The sequence below is a fragment of the Aulonocara stuartgranti genome, assembly GCF_965226115.1.
Source record: "Aulonocara stuartgranti genome assembly, chromosome: 14".
NCBI lineage: Eukaryota > Metazoa > Chordata > Actinopteri > Cichliformes > Cichlidae > Aulonocara > Aulonocara stuartgranti.
Genome location: NC_138950.1, coordinates 6,720,061 through 6,737,474, shown reverse-complemented (window position 1 = coordinate 6,737,474; position 17,414 = coordinate 6,720,061). Strand labels below are relative to the sequence as shown.

The 17,414-nt window shown below is 43.0% G+C and overlaps 1 protein-coding gene across 6 annotated transcripts in view; it reads left to right on the top strand.

Moving 5' to 3' along the window:
- Positions 1 to 131: 131 nt before the first annotated feature.
- The window catches only part of aplp2 (amyloid beta (A4) precursor-like protein 2), a 54,227-nt gene continuing 36,944 nt past the window's right edge, over positions 132 to 17,414 (top strand). For 4 of the 6 annotated variants that reach the window (XM_082501904.1, XM_082501906.1, XM_082501903.1 and 1 more), the window contains exon 1: positions 133 to 469. In XM_082501904.1, the coding sequence (XP_082358030.1) occupies positions 398 to 469 (72 nt within the window). In that variant the 5' untranslated portion in view covers positions 133 to 397. Of the gene's footprint in view, positions 470 to 17,414 lie in introns of all 6 variants that reach the window. The other 2 variants (XM_082501902.1, XM_082501905.1) reach the window with 1 other exon arrangement.

The following is a 17,414-nucleotide window of genomic DNA, read 5'->3' as shown; positions in this document are numbered from 1 at the left end:
TAAGTGTCCCAATATTTTGCGTCAGCTGTTAATTCTAATGTGCTTTATATTTTTGGGTGGATGGTGTTTGCGCGCTAGCCGCCTGATGGCGCAGTGCGCACTGCTCTGGATCAGAGGAACCAGGGGAGGGAGGAGGCAGCAGGGGCAGATCAGCCGCGCCACAGACACACAATCCACATTTCCAGAGGAGAGCGACAGTCAGCCCCCCCCCCTCCAACGTTTTCTGTCGAGCTCGGGTAACAAAACAAGCGAAGCAGGACTCGTCTCGCTCGTCGGGGTCTGATCATCAGATTGTTCCCTGGACTTGATTTGGTCTTTATTCTCTCGGAGGTCACCTTACAGAAATAGCTCACAGGATATAAGTTATTTACAGTAGCATTATCCGAGATCCTGGAAGATGGGTTCGGTCCCAGCGATATCTGTCCTTATTTTGGGCATTGTGGTTCCAACGTTGGCCGGCTACATTGAGGTATGTGAGAAGAAATGTTTCCTGATTTACTGTGTAGGCCTACCAGGTTAGTCTAAGATCCAAAGACCAATGTGGTAGCCTCAAGCAAAAGCTGATTATTTTGCCCTGTCCTCACATGAGGTACTTACGGCTAAGCTTTGCCGATCTTCTAATGAATACACTATGTTACCTTGGTTGATGTGAAATATACTGATAAGACTTTTTCTCTTCCACACTCGGATTCCCACAGGTAGCGGAATGAATTCAGCAGGGAGGAAAGGGTTTATGAAATTTTTGTTACCTGCTTTTTTTATAGTTGCAAATGCTTCGCCTTGTGTTCATACATATTAAAACTACTTAAATATTACTCAGTTTACTTCCTTTACTTCATTCTGATGCACTGATTGCAGTTTATTGGCGAGTTGACCAGCGTGGGGCTCAAATGTCCTATAACGAGAACTATAGCAGGATTTGGTGCAGAGATCAAACGAAAGACAATTGGTGCTTAGTCAGGCATTTAGGGAAACATAGAACCTCTGCACTGGATCACACACAGTCATGCAGCCTGCTGTACGTCATGAATGTATAGACGATATTACAGAAAGGGGTATCCTTTTACCTATGCAGTCTATTTTAATTGTAGCTTTTCCTGTGTCAACAGGATGTCCACCTTTTATAGCAGACTTGAGTTCCTGCTCTATAGAGTGGATAATATATTTAGAAGCACTGAATTACCTCTCAGTAGTTGATATGTTTGACACAAATGGTCCAATTGTTGGTCTCCTTGTTCAAGCACTCACGCTCTCACACTTGCACACTTATCTACGTGATGTCCTATTTTCCTGCTGGCTCACCAAAACTGTGATGCCTGCAGTGTCAGACGTGTGTGTCAGTGGATAACAATGCACCCATTTTCACAGCAAACAGCCCCACCACCCTCCTCCCCCTCAGAGGTTAAGCATAAGTATTGCTGCTTACTGTGGAAGCAGCCATGACAAAACATTTTAACGAGTTATCTTTTCCTGGCACTTGTATTTAGCAGGGAATGTTTCTCTCTCCTGTATTTGCGACCCCCCCAAAAAAACCTCGGCCATTTTGAGGCGGTATTGGCTGGCATTGTGTGTGGGGAAATAATGGTTATTATGTCCCCAACAAAATCTATGCTGCTGCACACTCTACAAAGACCTCTCCCCTCTGCAATGATTGCCTCCTCAGTCAGCCTTACTAACCACACGGACGTGCTGATCGATACAGGACAGACTCTCCTGAGATGATTAATGGATGAAATCAATGAATTTCCTGATCAGTCACCCAGATTAAATTCAGAAATTTATGGAAGCTGCTCTGCATCTTGACTGTAATGCACATGCTGAGGATTCCTGTGGTTTAATCGATGGGTGTCCTGGAGGACGGGCCTTTTTTCTTTGTTGGATTATTGCAGTAAAACACTGCATGGACAGAATATGGATATTCATATTTGTTTTTGCACCTGCCTTCTTTGCAAATACACTTTCTTCACAAAGAAAAAGATTTGATATTGAACCAAACTATGCTGCTGTTAGGTAAAACAGAAATAAAAATGCCTTAGAGCTGAAGAAATAAGATGACAAACCCCAAGGGATAAATATTTTACAATGTATTTATTCAATTTATGATCTGACTATTCAGGATCAACATCAGCTCACAGCTCAATTTATTAAGGTAAAATACATATTCACAAAGGTTAGCTTTTTTTTAAGAATTGAATTGAACACTGACGTGTATCTGAACAGACACAATAATGAAGTCAAGCTGTTTTTCCCTTTCAATATAAATATCAGTAGTTTGAACCAAGCAGCCATCTTCCTCCTTTTCACTGCTGCTTTTGTTTGCTAGTGGAGTCACTGGTGTGTGGAGATTGGGCAATGCTAATGAGGTTGTGGACGCACAGCTAAGGTAGCTGAAGCCACTGAGAGCTTCTAAGAATCACTCACTGTTGCTCAGACATGGTTGTTGCCCCTCTCATCCAATACTCACCTTCCATTGTTCCTCATTTCTTTTCAGTTGTGATTGTCAAGCTTCTAAGAATCACACTGACCATTTGTCAGACATGGTTTTCCCCTTTTATCCAGTATTCACCTTCCGTTGTTCCTCATTTTGTTTCTGCTGTGATTGCCAAACTGCTCTCTCATTTTGTAATTCCGCCTTTTTCGTGTTTCGGGAGTAGCCTGCTGACTTCAGCTGTGCAAACAGTTTAGTTTTGTTGAATACCTGTGAGAGTGGCAGATTGTGAGCTTTTGTTTCTTCAGCTGTAGGTTAGCTTTCTCATCTGGCCATCTCTGTATTGCAGGGTTTACTGCAGTGAGGTTTGTTTTTTTGTGTGTGTGTGTGTTTTGTTTTGTTTTTTGACAGTTTCATTTCAGATCCAAAAAACAAGAATCTGGGTTTTTATTTAAATGTCACTCACTTGTGGAGAATCATGAGTGAACAGCTGCATCTTTTCTGGAGATAATTTGGAAATGAGAAGCAGGTTTACCCAGAGAATTACATCACACACAGGCATTCGCCAATATAGCTCCCACTGGATTAATAGAATACAGAATATCAGGAACAGCTATTACATTCAGTACATTTTATTCTCTACTTACTTAGCAAACAGTGATTATCACAACGCACACAGTGTAAAATGTAGTGTTATGCAACACCACATCACATTTTTGTGCCTGTCATTAAAAAATGTTAGTGTTTTCCTTCAAGCTGGCCTGTAGCATCAGATACATCATCATGTTTCTAAGCTCAAGGCAAGACAGAACTTGTATGGAAGAGACAGCAGTGCTAACTCATGCTAGTAGAGTGACTTTGGCAAAACTCTGTTTACAAACATGCATTAGTCAGAATAGCCTTAGAGGAATGGACGAGCAGAGGTAATCGAGAGAAGATTTTTTCCTCTTTCAACAATGTTTTCTCATAAGCCAAAGCCTGTGTGCGTGCTTATAAGCAAGCTGATATTAAAGTGTGCTTTCAAGTGTATTTGCTCTGGATATGGGCTGATAGTGAACAATTGCATGTGAATGACTGCCCCCACTTGGTTGTGATTGTTGGGGCGGGAGCTATGGAGCTGTCGGTTAGCAGGCTTGAATGATTTCCTATGAAGGCCTTTTGTGTGTCCTTGAATAGCCTGAGACAACCCAGGGTGTCCTTACCATACAGAGGGGATCTCGATGCCCAGCAGAAATAAGGACAAAGACTGCTGGCAATGTTTTATCTGGGAGCATTTGCATTTGATAATGATCTGTCAATATAACATAGTGGGTGGTGGAGCACAGTTAAAGCCTTCCATAGGCTGGTGCTTTTCTTTGCTCTGTAAGCTGTAAAGATTGCCTTTTTGACCTCCACGTTCAGCCATGTCAGTCAAGGTGAAGGCGGTGACATGTGCTCCATCAGCAGAGCATCAGCCTCACCCGCCCTTGAATTTGTAGATTAGCACCTAAAACCTTGCTTTCAATTGTTGGGACAGCCCCGTATCCCAAGAATCCTCTTAGTGACAAGAAACACTGGGTGCTTATAGATCTGCAAAGGGAACGGTACTAATCCCAGAAACCCTGTCCCAACACACACTCATACGCTCACTGATTTCACTCGCCCACACAGTGAGACCCTCATTTCCACACCCTGCAGAGGCAAACTGACTTCAAAGTGGCACAGAAAACAGTGAGTCACCTGTGTGTAATATCAGTGGCGTTCGCTCAACACTGAAGTCTGCTCTATGGCTAACAGTAGGAAGGTATGTCTGATTGAATCTAAGCCCTTAATCTCTAACCTTTCATTTCCTCAAAGATACCTTCCTGCCACTCGGTTCATCTAGACTTTTCTGTCTCCGTCTGTCTCTCCGTCTTTCTTTTCACTGCCTGATTCTTGGCTGATTCTTCCTCCAAGTTTGTGCATGTCTCCTGGAGCGATTCCATCGACAGACACACTCGCGGCTCATCCCGAGGATTTAAATAGAGAGGCCTCATCAGGCGAGCCTTGTTCTCACGATGCCAGGCTTTGTCTCCGAGGCTCTGCGCGCGCCCTAATTATCCAAAGTGAGCAGAGTTGTCTTTTTTTCTTTTTTGCAACTGGAAATGTGTCTGCGTGTGGGTGTGTGTTTGTGCACCCGAGTCCTCTTGCAGCTCTGCTCATCACATATTTAGTCAGTTTTTCTCGGTGAGAGATCCTGGGCGATGGGGACTTGGCTCAGAGTCAGTGGGTTCAAATCAAGACACCCATGGCTGCACATCACTTAAGTTGCATCAGGCCCTCTGCCATATGTAGGACAATCTGCACAGCCATAACAATCTACCCCATGTATATGCAGTCAAGGTGAACGGCACTACACCTGTGTCTGTGTATTCTCAACAATAGCCTGGCTCAGCACAGATGCCAAGATGTCAGTTTGTATGCCACAGTGCTCAGGAATGCATAGCCTGAAGTCCAAAGGCCTCACTTTATTGTGCTGTGAGCAGCTCTGTTCCTGTGATAGCACTGAAAGTAACTATACACTGTGGCGAGTTCAGCAGACAAACACATGCCTTTTAATCCGTTTTAAAGGAGCCCTGCCATTTCGGACTTTATTTTTTAATGTAGTTTCTGTTTGACAAAGAGAAGTCAGTCAGTGTGGGCTGGATAAACCCTGTCAACCCCCTACTCGGTTTGAACGTGGGTTTGTGTGTGTTTGTGTGTCCCCGCAGCTCAGTGAGTCACTCTTGCTGCTTGAAATTTTCTTCCCATGAATAAAATATCTGGTGTGCTATCTATGAGTTACAGTGCACTCGTGTCTGTGCTTATGGCCCCACCTGTCTCACCCTTAGTCCCTGGTTGTCCATATGAGAGGAGGACTTTGTCTACTGTCCCCTCCCCTCGCTCCTGGTCTTATTCAGGTGTGCAGATCAATGAGTCATGTGCAGGCGCGAGCGAGGCCTCTGCACTGATTTGTCTGGGGTTTTTTTTTCCTCTTTTCTTTTCTTTTTTTACTTGCACACAGTGGGATAAGATAGAGGCAGGCAGCAAAGAATCAAAGAGCCAGTTTAACTGTGTGCCAGGCATTGTTTCCTGCTGTTTGCATGTTCATTTGCATCACAACATGTAAAAGCAAAAATTACTCAAGGGGTGTGTGTTTTGTTTTTTTTGGGGGGGTTTTGCCCCCCCCCCTTCCCCCCTCCCCCCCTCAATCTGTTTGAACCCATCTTCAACTGAGTTTCGTCTCTTGGCAAACAAGAGGAGTGAAATCAGACCTAGTTTTCCAAACTTCAATCATAATTGATGTCTTTTCTTGGATGCCATTTTTCGTTTCTTTATTTGTGTGTGAGAGAGCTTGTGGGCTGGTCTGTTTTTCTTTTTTTGTGTGTGGCTATATTTGTGTCTGTCATTATTTTCCACGGTGTGTGCTTGCAGCATGCTGGGAGGTCATATCTTTTGGTGTGTTGTGTCTTGGTGTCGCATTGAACGTGCTTTGGGGCATGATGGGGATGATCACAGACACAGTGACTGCTCTGTTGTTGTTTTGGGATGGCTTGGGTCCCATTTGATAAGGTTTTTCTCTTAACTTAAACTGCATGCACAGGTATAAGCACAGAGTGCCTTTTTTTGATTGGTTAATGGGGGAAAGGTGGTAGTCTTGTCTTGATAAGCAGGCTGAATGACTGGCAAGCTATTTTGCTGCCACAGTGCTCTGTTTTGCTGAGAGCACTGCACAAATGCTCCACCCGCTGCCAGGGAAAACAGAGCATGCTAGTTCCAGCTCCCTCCCTGTCCGTCTTCCTGCTTACTGGGCTTCCTACATATCTCTTCCCACTTTGCTTCTGTGCCTGTAGTAGAAATGCTATCATCCAAATTGAAACCAAGGACAGCACAGACTTCATCCTTTTCTTTTATCCTTTTTTTGCCCCCTCCCCTCCTCTGTGTGTGTAAAGAGATGAAAATGTCAGAACAGTAAGAGATAGAAGCATTGCAGTGTAACTATATACCCCCAGAGAGAGGCCTGCTTCGGGTGCTTCTGCTGCCGCCGTCGCCATCGCTGGTACTCGAGCTTTGTGACGGCCCTGTTAGCAACCAGTCTGATACAGCACTTTGTCAAGGAGAACGTGGCCAAGGACAAACAGCAGCCCTGTAGGATGCTCCCCTGGGGACTAAGACATAACAAGGGAAGATTGTACCCATAAAAGAGAGAAGGTGAAAAGGGAAAACCTGGCATTGAAGCATGAGATGTATTTTTTCTTTTGATCGAATACAGAAAAACATTTTTCCTTTGAGTTTTGCGCCCCCATAATTATGTGTTCTGCTCCTATATTCATGCACTGCAATTAATTCAGTAATAGTTCTTCATGCATGGTGGAGAGCTACAGGCTGCCGATCCCCTCCCTGCCCTGACAATGGGAATAAATGATAGATTTTTTTTTGTTGTTGTATAGATTAAGGACAGGCTAAAACATGGGAATGTAGTGTAGTTTGGAACTAAGGGGGTATTTCAGGATATTTACATTTAAATATTTTTAGGAATATATGTTTATTTTACAGGGTCAGGTAGGCAAAAGGACAGACTTGTGAATGGGGATTATTTTTCAGTGTTTTTCAATTTTCATTTTGAAGGAACTGAACTTGTCTTTACAAATCATATTTCTTTCACAATGCCCCAATACAGAGGTCGGCAACCTGCGGCTCTTTAGTCCTTATAGTGCGGCTCCGCGTGGTTTGGGAAAATAAATCTGAAGTGTATTTTATTTATGTTAGTTATTTTTTAACTTGTAGTTCTAAATTGGAAGATTATTGTAATATTGAAATATAAAAATGTAATTATATATTTTTTTTTTTTTCATCGCTCAAAATAAGCGTCACACTCGCGGAAGCCGGTATACCCGGCGAAACGCCGTGCCTTTATCGAGACTTTCAACCCCAGGTAGGCCAGTTACGGATCTTCAGATCCACATTATGTCAGTAGCTATTCTCCACCGTCTATGTTAAAAACAAACACCGCTCACGCCTCACAGATGACAGCTTACAGTCCTGCGTAAAGATGAAAGTGACTTCGTACAGCCCCGATTTGCAGACGCTGTGCGCAGAGGTTCAGGAACAGAAGTGTCGTTGTAAACATATCACGGCAGACCCGACGATGTTTGCATGAACATGCTTTTCAGCATCTCTTTACTGACCACTTTTCACACACGGTTGCTGTACGCATACAGCCGGCTGTAGCTTTGCAGCTCACAGCCCGACACATACCAACACAACAGCATAGATAGCACAGACGTTAAGGCGGCGAGGCGTGATTGCGGGTGCCGCTCAGGTGCGTCCATCTCCCCTGCAGCCGCGCTGCCGACCACGCCCCGCCACAACAGTTTTTGTTTGGATCATTTTAGTTCAGCTGGATGTCTTTCCTTTTGTTCTTTAGGAGTTCAAAATGTGTTAATTACATAAATAAAATGTAATTTTCTCTGTAGCACTTCATGGATTTCATAAGCAACACACCTTAGTTGTTCACACAAAGCATAAAGGTAAAAAACAATATATACAGTGTTATCTTCATTTTAGATGTCAAAAAGTATTTGCGGCTCCCAGTGTTTTCTTTTGCGTGGAAACCTGGTCCAAGTGGTTCTTTGGGTGTTAAAGGTTGCTGACCCCTGCCCTAATAAGATGCCTGTTCTGTCAAGCAGTATTCTAGTTTATTTATAATTAAACACAGAAAAGCAGCAGATCCTCATGTTGGTGAAGCTGGCCTTTTTAAACTAAAATTTGCAGTTCATATTCTGTTGGTAAGTTACTCAATTAATCAGCAAATTGTTCCTGCACTGAAAAGTCCCCTGAGCCTATTCATTGCTGCTCACAGTGTGTGTTACTGGGTATTGCTGCATGCTCTGGGCTTGATTTTTAGGAAGTATACTTAGCATTCGGTACCCAACTCTCATCCAGCCAGATCTGATATTAGCCAAGCTTTGACCCTCTTATCATCCTGGTAGTATTTGTCTTTTTAATTCTCCAACCAATGACCAGTATAGGTTTCCATTATCTGTTACAAGAGTTACTATCAGCCCACTGCGAAATGACTCTTGAAGCAACAATGACTGCGCATCAAGCCGTGAATTTAGAAGTGCTGTCAGATCACAAGTTGGAGGACTTTTGTTTGACATTATGTGTAAATTAAATTTTTTTTTGTTAGAGCCATTTCAATTTTATGCATTTCTGGCCTGAAATGGGACTTTTTTTCTTTTTCATTACAAAACTGCAGTTAATGAATGCTTCTGCTGCACACCTCAATCAGCCATTTTGATCTGAGATAAATCCCAATCAAGCACTCTAGAGAATTCCATTAGTTTGATGAGATATGAATATGGCTCCGAGCAGAAATCTGAAATAGTCTGCTGTTTTCAGACAAACCCATTAAAAGTCATTTGATCTTCTGCAGCTAATTATAGAGCCTTGTGAGCTGCTAGCTGCCTTCAGCAAACTCCACCTTCTCCATTCCCCACCTTCCCTCCAACCACTCCCCTCAGTGTTCATCACATCCCATCCTTATGTTTCATATTTAGAATCAGTGCGCTATTATTGAGGTGCTTGGAGCTGACAGGCAGGCTCTGCGGCCCAGTCATGTGAGGGCAAAGGGATTTGTCAGCCTCATACTATTTGTCATTGTCCTGATTTAGATTTGGGATCTCACCCAGACAAGTAGCAGGATACCGCAGCAGGGTTTGACGGGCCGTACACTGCAGGGAAAGGAACAGGAGGTGGCAAAGCAAGGTCAGACAGTTGACAAAAAGCGAGTAGTAGACAGGCTTGGAGATGGATGCTCCTGCTGTGAAGTATGTGCCTTCTCTATAGGGACATGACTGATTAGCTTTTGGCCTCAGCACGTCTCACTAGAGTTATAATCTTCACTAGTCTGATTGAAATCCCTTTGCTCTCCCCCTGCTGAGAGGCCGAGGGAGGGCAGAGCAGAGCTTAATGACAGATAAGCATATCTATATTACATCCATCATGTTCCCCTGGTAAAGATGGCCTCCCTTGCATTGCCTGGAGCTGCGCAGGCTAATACAGACGTGTGGGCTGTGTCTCTGCTCCACTGCTCAGGATCTGCAGGGGAGTAGGAGAGGCAGGGAGCTCTGCAATCAGAGCACAGATTCATTTAAAGTCAGATTGGGTGGTCATGGGAGAGCGACACTGCATGCCGCGGCCAAAGTCAAACTCAGTCGCCATCCATAGCATGCCTCCAAATAGCAATCAGAGTTAGAGAGAAAAAGAATACAACTTCAGTAAGTGACGAAAAATGAATTTAATATAAAATGTAGGACTTTTAATATTTTCTTTCTCTTGAAAATCCATTTTAACATGAAATCCTCAGGGCTTATGGTACATGTAAATTTGTAATATGAGAATGATGAAGGCTGTCTCGCAGTTCATTGATGATAATGTTCCTGTGAGTAAGATTCAGACTGCTGGTCTGTCAGTGCTCCACATTTGGGAAAATGAACATTTGATATTTTGTATGATAAAATGACTTCATTTGAAAAGTTGTATTTTGTTCTCTAACTTTTGTGACAAAGTGATAGAGAGGAGTCCAATTAACTCAGATCTGGGATTTGCATTTGAACAGCAGTGCTAAAAGTCACAAACATTAAGCTGGTCAGTCTTCAAATACCTTCTGGGTGTCTTCAGGGAAAGTGCTGGAATTTTGTTGGTTGTAAAACCTCTTGGGCTGTTTCATTGTTGTTGACCAGCAACACAACCGCTTTCAGCACCACTGCGCTTGACTAATCAGTGACATTTTAGCATAGCCGACCTCTCCCTGAACTTTTCTGATCCTTTAGAAAGCATGGATGTTTTGGGGTGGTTAATCATTTAGACTTTATTTATAACCAGGTTTGTCAGCTGGAAAGGTCTCTTCTCCTGTGGGGGAGCTCCTGTAGTCAAAATGCTACCATTTGCTATTTACTGGATGTCAGAGTAAAACGGGGCAGGCTACTTGACGTTTGCATTTTTCATTTGGTTTCTTAATACTGAACCCCACAATGTTAAAACTGGCTGTGGCATCAGAGTCAAATCCCTGGTATCACTGGACAGGTCAACAACCGTCTCCTCATACACCGTGAATCTGTAAGCTGCTATCATTTCCTGTTGTCACACATTTTGGAAACATTGCTACATGCCCTTGATCTCCTCCTTTCTCCAGCAGTTTTCTGGCTGCACTCCCGCCCCAGGATGGCCTCACCGCAACTCATGGCTGCATTATAGCGAGCGAATGTGATATTTCCATGTTGCCCTTGAAGCTGCTTGCTGTCAAGGTCGGCTCATGCTGAGCACCGTTCCCCCCGCCAGCCCTCTGATTTAGACACTACACTATGTTCTTCCTCTGCTCTCTTCTCTACTGCACCGCACATTTTGGACAAATTGGCTATTTTATGTCTTACTTTGTTCACTAGAACAGTCCGTCCTTGAGCTTCCTTCACCCGGCTCTCCTCTCAATATACTACTCGTCAATTGCACCTCTCACCTCATAGCTGCTTTTTCCTCCTCACTTCCCCAGTTTCTCTTCTGCTTGCTCAACAATTACATGCTCATTAATTGAGGGAGTTCAGGCAGCTGAGAAAGACATCAGTGACAGGGCTGGAGGCCTTGCTGAGGTACCCTGTTACTGGTTCCTTTATTGACAAGTCTGCCTGCCTGTCTGCCAGCCTCCCTGGTTCTGAGGAGCAGCGGTGTGGTGCTGCATGCTGATGAGCATGAAGTCATCCAGCAGAAAAATGAAAAGGCAAGAGTGGGAGTGACGAAAGGAAGGAAGGATGCAAGGTAGGAAGGAAAGATCCAGTTGTGTTTTCACTCAACTTGGAGGACATGAAAAGAAGAGAAGCTAAAGAAAGTGAAGGAGCACAGGTCATTTTTCCAAAATCCCCTCTCCTCAGCATGAGAGATTAGGTGACTATGCTCTAGCAGACGAGAAGGAGGCACACTCCTGTGTCTAATCCTCCCCTTTTAAACTGCTGAGAGTGCAGTACAAAGTAGGGGAAGAGTCTGCATCCACATAAAGTGGCCTGTAGAAAACACAGGCACATAGTTCAAAACAAGCTGAGCCACGTCTAACAGTTGCCTAAGCTCCAAATCTCCCGTGAAGCCACTTCTGGAGTCCTCCCCACCACCTGCTTTTCCGTGCCTGGTTATCACTTTTAACTGAGCTATCGCTTCATAACATGACTTCAAATCCCTCACAAAAAGCCTGCATTAACTCATTAACTTGTCCGCCTTGGTGCCACTAGGCTAACCACACACATGACACTTGCAAACACACAGCCCATCCATGTTTACTCAACTCACTGACTAAAAAGCACTTCCCACACAGGGGCTTTTAATAAATGCGCAGCCGATGGCCAGTTTAATCATGCTAATGTGTATGTTACACCGGACAGCGTGTCGGCTATTTGATCTCCACTGGTTCGCGAGAAAGAGCTGGGAGAAGAATATACAGGGGAGGAAGAATCTGAAGGGAAGGGAAAACATGAGAAAATGGTAAATTTAGCAGTAAGTAACAAGAAGGAAGCAGTTGTGAGGAAAGAAACATTTTTTTTTTAGTATAAATCGTATTATTAATGTTGTTATTATTACAACAGAGGAGCCTCCTGTCAAGCCAAGTGTATATATGCATTCTTTTGACTTAGTGGTGAGGTTAGATGTTATGTCTATTTTAGTCATAAACATCTGGCATAGTGATGTCAAGAATGTAATCCGCTCCAGGACACGTGGATCGTAAGCTGGGATAGAGAGGGCTGAGAGGGTCGCCAGCTCACATGCCTCAAAGAGGGAGTGAGACATACGGACAGAGCGGGAAAAACAGGCCGAGGGGTAAATGTATAGAGATGGCTGAGGGAAGAGGAGATAGGCTAGCAGAGAGTTGTCCAGAGCACTCAAAGTGAAAAGAGATGAAAGGAGGGGGATGAAGGATTGAAGGGATTGCTCATGCTGAGAGCTTTTAGTGGGCAGAAGAGAAGAATGGGTGATTGTGGTGACAGGAGCTCTGCAGAAGAGACACGCATGCTCAGCATACCGCGCAGCTGTGAAGATGCTGCAATAAATTCACCTGAAAATGGACCTCAATCATCACAGTCCTTGAGTCATTAGTGCAAAAATGAAAAGCAATTATCTTCTTCCTGGAAGAAATGGTTTAAACTCCGGTACATTACTTATGCAATCATGCACCTGTTTAGCTCGCAGCTAAGCAACAAGCTGTGGGTAAAGCCCTCGGTGTAATTATCACTTGATCGTTGCAGCACCAGACTTATTTCCAGTAATTTCTCTAACTTATTTTAATCCATATGCCAACCTTCTGTGCACAAAACATCAAGGATCTTAGACTCTGAATTTTCAGCATGTTTTGCTGTTTTTCACAAAATGATAAATTCTTAAATTCAATTACCTATTTAAAAAAAACTCAAAGTAAGAATTGTGACTCTTAAGTAGCAATCACCAATTTATAGTCTCTTTATTTCCCATTTTAAAGCTATTGTGACAGCTCATTGCTGTGCTTTACGAGCCAGCCCAGGAGAGACGCAGATCAATTTTTCATGATGGATAATTATTGAAATGGTTTTGCGATAGATGGCAGACTCTGTTTTATTCTCTAATAGTAGCATTCTTCAGCCCTGCCTCTGGCCTTCAGCACCTCTTTGTTGCTGTATTCCCTCCCCGACTTCTCTTGACAGTGATTGGACTAACAAGGAAGCTTTAGTCAGCCCCTTGCAATCACTTGACGTGTTTCTTCCCAAATTTGCAGCATGCACTGCAAATTCTACTCCCCAAGCAGAATCAAAAGAAATTTGCTTCCTTCCTCCATCTACTGCTCCATTCACTGTGCTCGCTGCCTCCCGCTCATCCACCAGAGAAAAACCAATCTGCTCTGTATGTAGCTAATCTAACCAGGTAGGAGGGAAGACCAAATGCAATATTATGATGGTTGTGGATGGTCCTCAGGCAATGTTTGATAGGGCTGGAGAGGTGAACGGGTTGGAGAAATATTCCAGGGAGATGAATGCCGTCTGAAATCTATGTCAAGAGGGGCTGTGGTGGAAATGGCTCTTCATTTCCCTCCTGCTCTGCTCTGCTCGCCTCGCTTCAGCAGCAGCTCCTGCCCTCACAATGAAAGAATAATAAAACACAGGATGCAGCAGGCATCCTCATGTCAGCCATCAGTAACTGAACAAACGGGCATCTGAACAGCAGCTCAGTGTGTCTGACGTGCCACAGATAACAGCTGAGAGAAAGATGGTGTGACCACACAGCACTGACAGCATTCATGTGAGAAAATGTATTACAGGGGAAGCCTGCGTGAAGATTTAAATGGAGAGGAGTGAAAACCTTTTTCCTGTGATGTCACAGAGTGGACACGTTAATCGTATCCGTGGCCTTTTTTTTTTCTTTTTTTTTGTCCCTTTGGTTAACCTGTTGGACTCAGGTTATGGATACATGATGCACACTTTGCATGGACTCGTGTTTTTGTCTCTGATACACTTGGACCATCTAACCATACTGTCTAAAGGCAAATTCTACCTTTGTATTAGTTATTAGTTATCAACTCATGTATGGTGTAGAGAGTCAGACTCAGCATTTCCATGAATGTATCGATCATGTTCATGTGTACAGTAAAGAAACAGGTTGATTTGCAGCAATGCACAATGCAGCCCTGTTATCGATTTCAGTTTGCCAGCACAGCTGGGGGTACTAACACTGTGGGCGTTGGCGATAAAAATTAAAAAAACCCACAAAAATTCATTCTGCATTCAGAAGGCCTTTCACCACGGATTCCCAAATGAATGCAGTGATAGGATAAAATCATCACAGCTGTGAGAACTTCTACAAACCCTTGGCAGTATTTTCTAATCTCAGAGGCACTCAAAGTCTTAGATCTGTTTCTTTAGCCATTTTCCCACATGAACACAGACAATATCAGGAGAATGAAGTCAGCACTTTGTCTGAAGTTGTCCTTTCTCACCTGTAGCACAGAGCAGAAGATAGATCGCTGCAAATAGATTTTCACTACTGCAATTACTTTGATTTAGTTGAGAGGGCTCCCTGGAAAGAGCGTGCAGGAGGCAACACACATCATGTCTTCTTGAACCACATGATTAGCTTTAGATAGCTGGCAGGATAACACCACAGAGTTTAACGCTGCTTATATTTCCATCCATCCACCTCCCCATATCCACTTAAGGGTTACAGGAGGGTGGAGCTTACCCCAGCTGCCATAGACCTGAGGAAAATGGACACAGAAACGGGGAAAACCCTGACTGTTTTGCAACCTTATTTCCCACAATCCTTCACCCAACCAGTTGGTGCATTCAAACCCAGGACCTTCTTGCTGTGAGGCTAACCACTATGCCACCATGCTGCCTACTCCCTATATTTATTGATGAAATGATGATGTAAATATCACACGGCTCTTACACTACCTACAATAACATCAGGTAACTCACTATATAAACCCACGTTACCTGCTTGTCCTGTAAACATGCCATTGCAGACTGGAATCACTTTGAATACCTTATTTGCAATGTAAATGTCACAGAAGCAGGTTTTTACCTGTTTTAATCAGCTTTCTGGTAGAATTCTTTATCAAGCGAATGAACCTTTAAATCTATTTCACCGTTGTAATCCCACTCTGAGCTCACTGTTGTAACACTTCATCGAATGAAATGCAGTCCTAATGAGGATCGTTTCTCTTGACAAAACAACAGACTCTCATCAAGTTTGTGAGTGTTTATTTTTTTTTCTCTGAATGAGCTCCATTGGTCAGGGCGAGCCTGCAAGACAAGACCCCACTGGCCCACCAACTGGAGCTGCATATAAATAGCCCAGACGCACCTTCTCCCCAGTGAAAAGACTGGAAGGAAAAAAGTACTTTGCTCTAATTAACAGTGTTTTTTTTTTTCTTTCCTCTTGGCCTAGTATCTCTCCACTTTTAGCCTTTTAGTCGGCTCTTGTGTCCACAACCTCTTAAAATGAGACGTAGCATAATTACAAGGTAATGATAACAAGGAGCATACAGTTAGGAGTACAGAGATGAGAGTGACAGCACGCAGGCAATATTCTTGTGACAATACGGTGATCCTTTAAGAGAGGAGAGGAAAACAAACATGAGTGAAGTAGATGTCAGCCTTCTTTTTTTGTTAGAGCAGTTTATAGCAAGCAAAGGAGGGGAAAAAGAGAGATGGCATTTGTATGATTGAGCAGTGAGAGGCTGCCATGAAGTTCATCTTGAAGAGATGCATTTTCAGGCTTTGACTGAAAATGTGAAGTGACTATGAAGGCCTACTAATAGGGTCCCAGCTGCTTGACAGTGCTACATTTGGAAATGATATTGAGTGACTGTATATATTAGGAAGCTGCAAAAATGGTCAGAGTACCAGCTAAATCTTAAAATTGGCTGCTAAGCATACAGAGTCTGGGTGAAGCAATGTGGTGATGCTTTTGTGAAAGTCAGCCCGCCTGGGATCTTTTTAACTCTGTGAAAAGTTTAAAGCAGACTGCATTCAGACACAATGTGAATTTGAATTTGCTCTCACTTTGATGGCTGAAGCGATTTTGCAGTCATCGGCTTTTCACCACAAAAAGCCAACAGACAAATACTCTGACTTGCAGGTCCTCCATTTTCACACATGTTCGTCCAGACTAATTTAGTTTCATTCCTGTCAGGGAATCGTACATCAGCATGGAAAGATTTAAAAACATTCTCAACTGGAATGAACATCTGGTAAAAGTCAGATCTTTATGTGCATCCAAATATCTTTTTCCAGTTAAATCACCACATTTGTGGGCAGCTTGGAGGTTTGACAGGTGGTGGTAATGATGTTTTTAGTAAAGTTAATGAGCTAGTTATTCTTCCTTATTTGTATTTGCAACAGCCATTTAATTTAAAATACACCCCCAGTCCCCCCACGATCCTGAATTGGATAAGCAAAAGGTGGGTGGATGTTTGCTAATGTATGTGAATGTAGTCAAACTCAGCCCTGTTTTGCAACCTTATTTCCCATAATCCTTCACCTCTAAATCGTTTCACATATTGCAGAAATAGTATAACCACACTGTAAACTTGGATAAACACTGACTTTCCCACTGATGCTGCAGTTTTACCTAGAAATTTCTTTTTATATGATAAATAGCAGTGCAGTATATTCAGCACCTGACACAATCCTATACAGCTGTTGCATCGCTTCATTTTGAAGTATTTGAATTATCAAATCCATTTGTATTTACACCTACTTGTGCTCTAAATGGGCTCTCCTCACAGTTTGACTTGCAGTATCTCAACATCATGACCTCTCATGCTAGAACTATAATAAAAACATTGAAAACACAAAAAAAAAAAAAAAACTAAATTCCTACCTTTTGCCTGTTTTGGGAGATTTATTCTTCTTCAGTTACCCAGATGGTGTTGATATGAGTGTTTAGTAATTTATCTGTTGTTGCAGCATCACTGTATCTTGTAACAGTGCTATCATGGGCAACATACTGTGACATCTCTAATTTATAAACTGCTTTTATTCGAGTCAGGATAGTTTGGGATTCATTTGTCTTGACAAATTGATCTTTGTCCCTCTAGCGCTACCTTATACTAAATGTAGAAGATTGATGTGGTTACTATGACATCACCAATTGTTTTTAAGGCTTGGAGTTTTTTGCACTTCCACCCTGGCTTTTTTTAAGCCCCCGATGTTGCCACTTGACCATTACTAATAATAACTAATAACTCAGCTAAGATCAATCACTTCATATGTTTGTTTTTTTTTACCTCTTGAAGTCACAGTGTATGTGGCATGCAGTTGTCCTGAAACTCTAGCACTGTTTAGTATTTACCTCCCCTGATCAGGATTCCTCCCATAAGTCAAGCCGTGACTCACTGTCTGGTAAGTATTTTAGAAGGAACCAGCAGCAGTTGATGTGGCATTGCTGAACAGACTGACGCACACTGCCATGG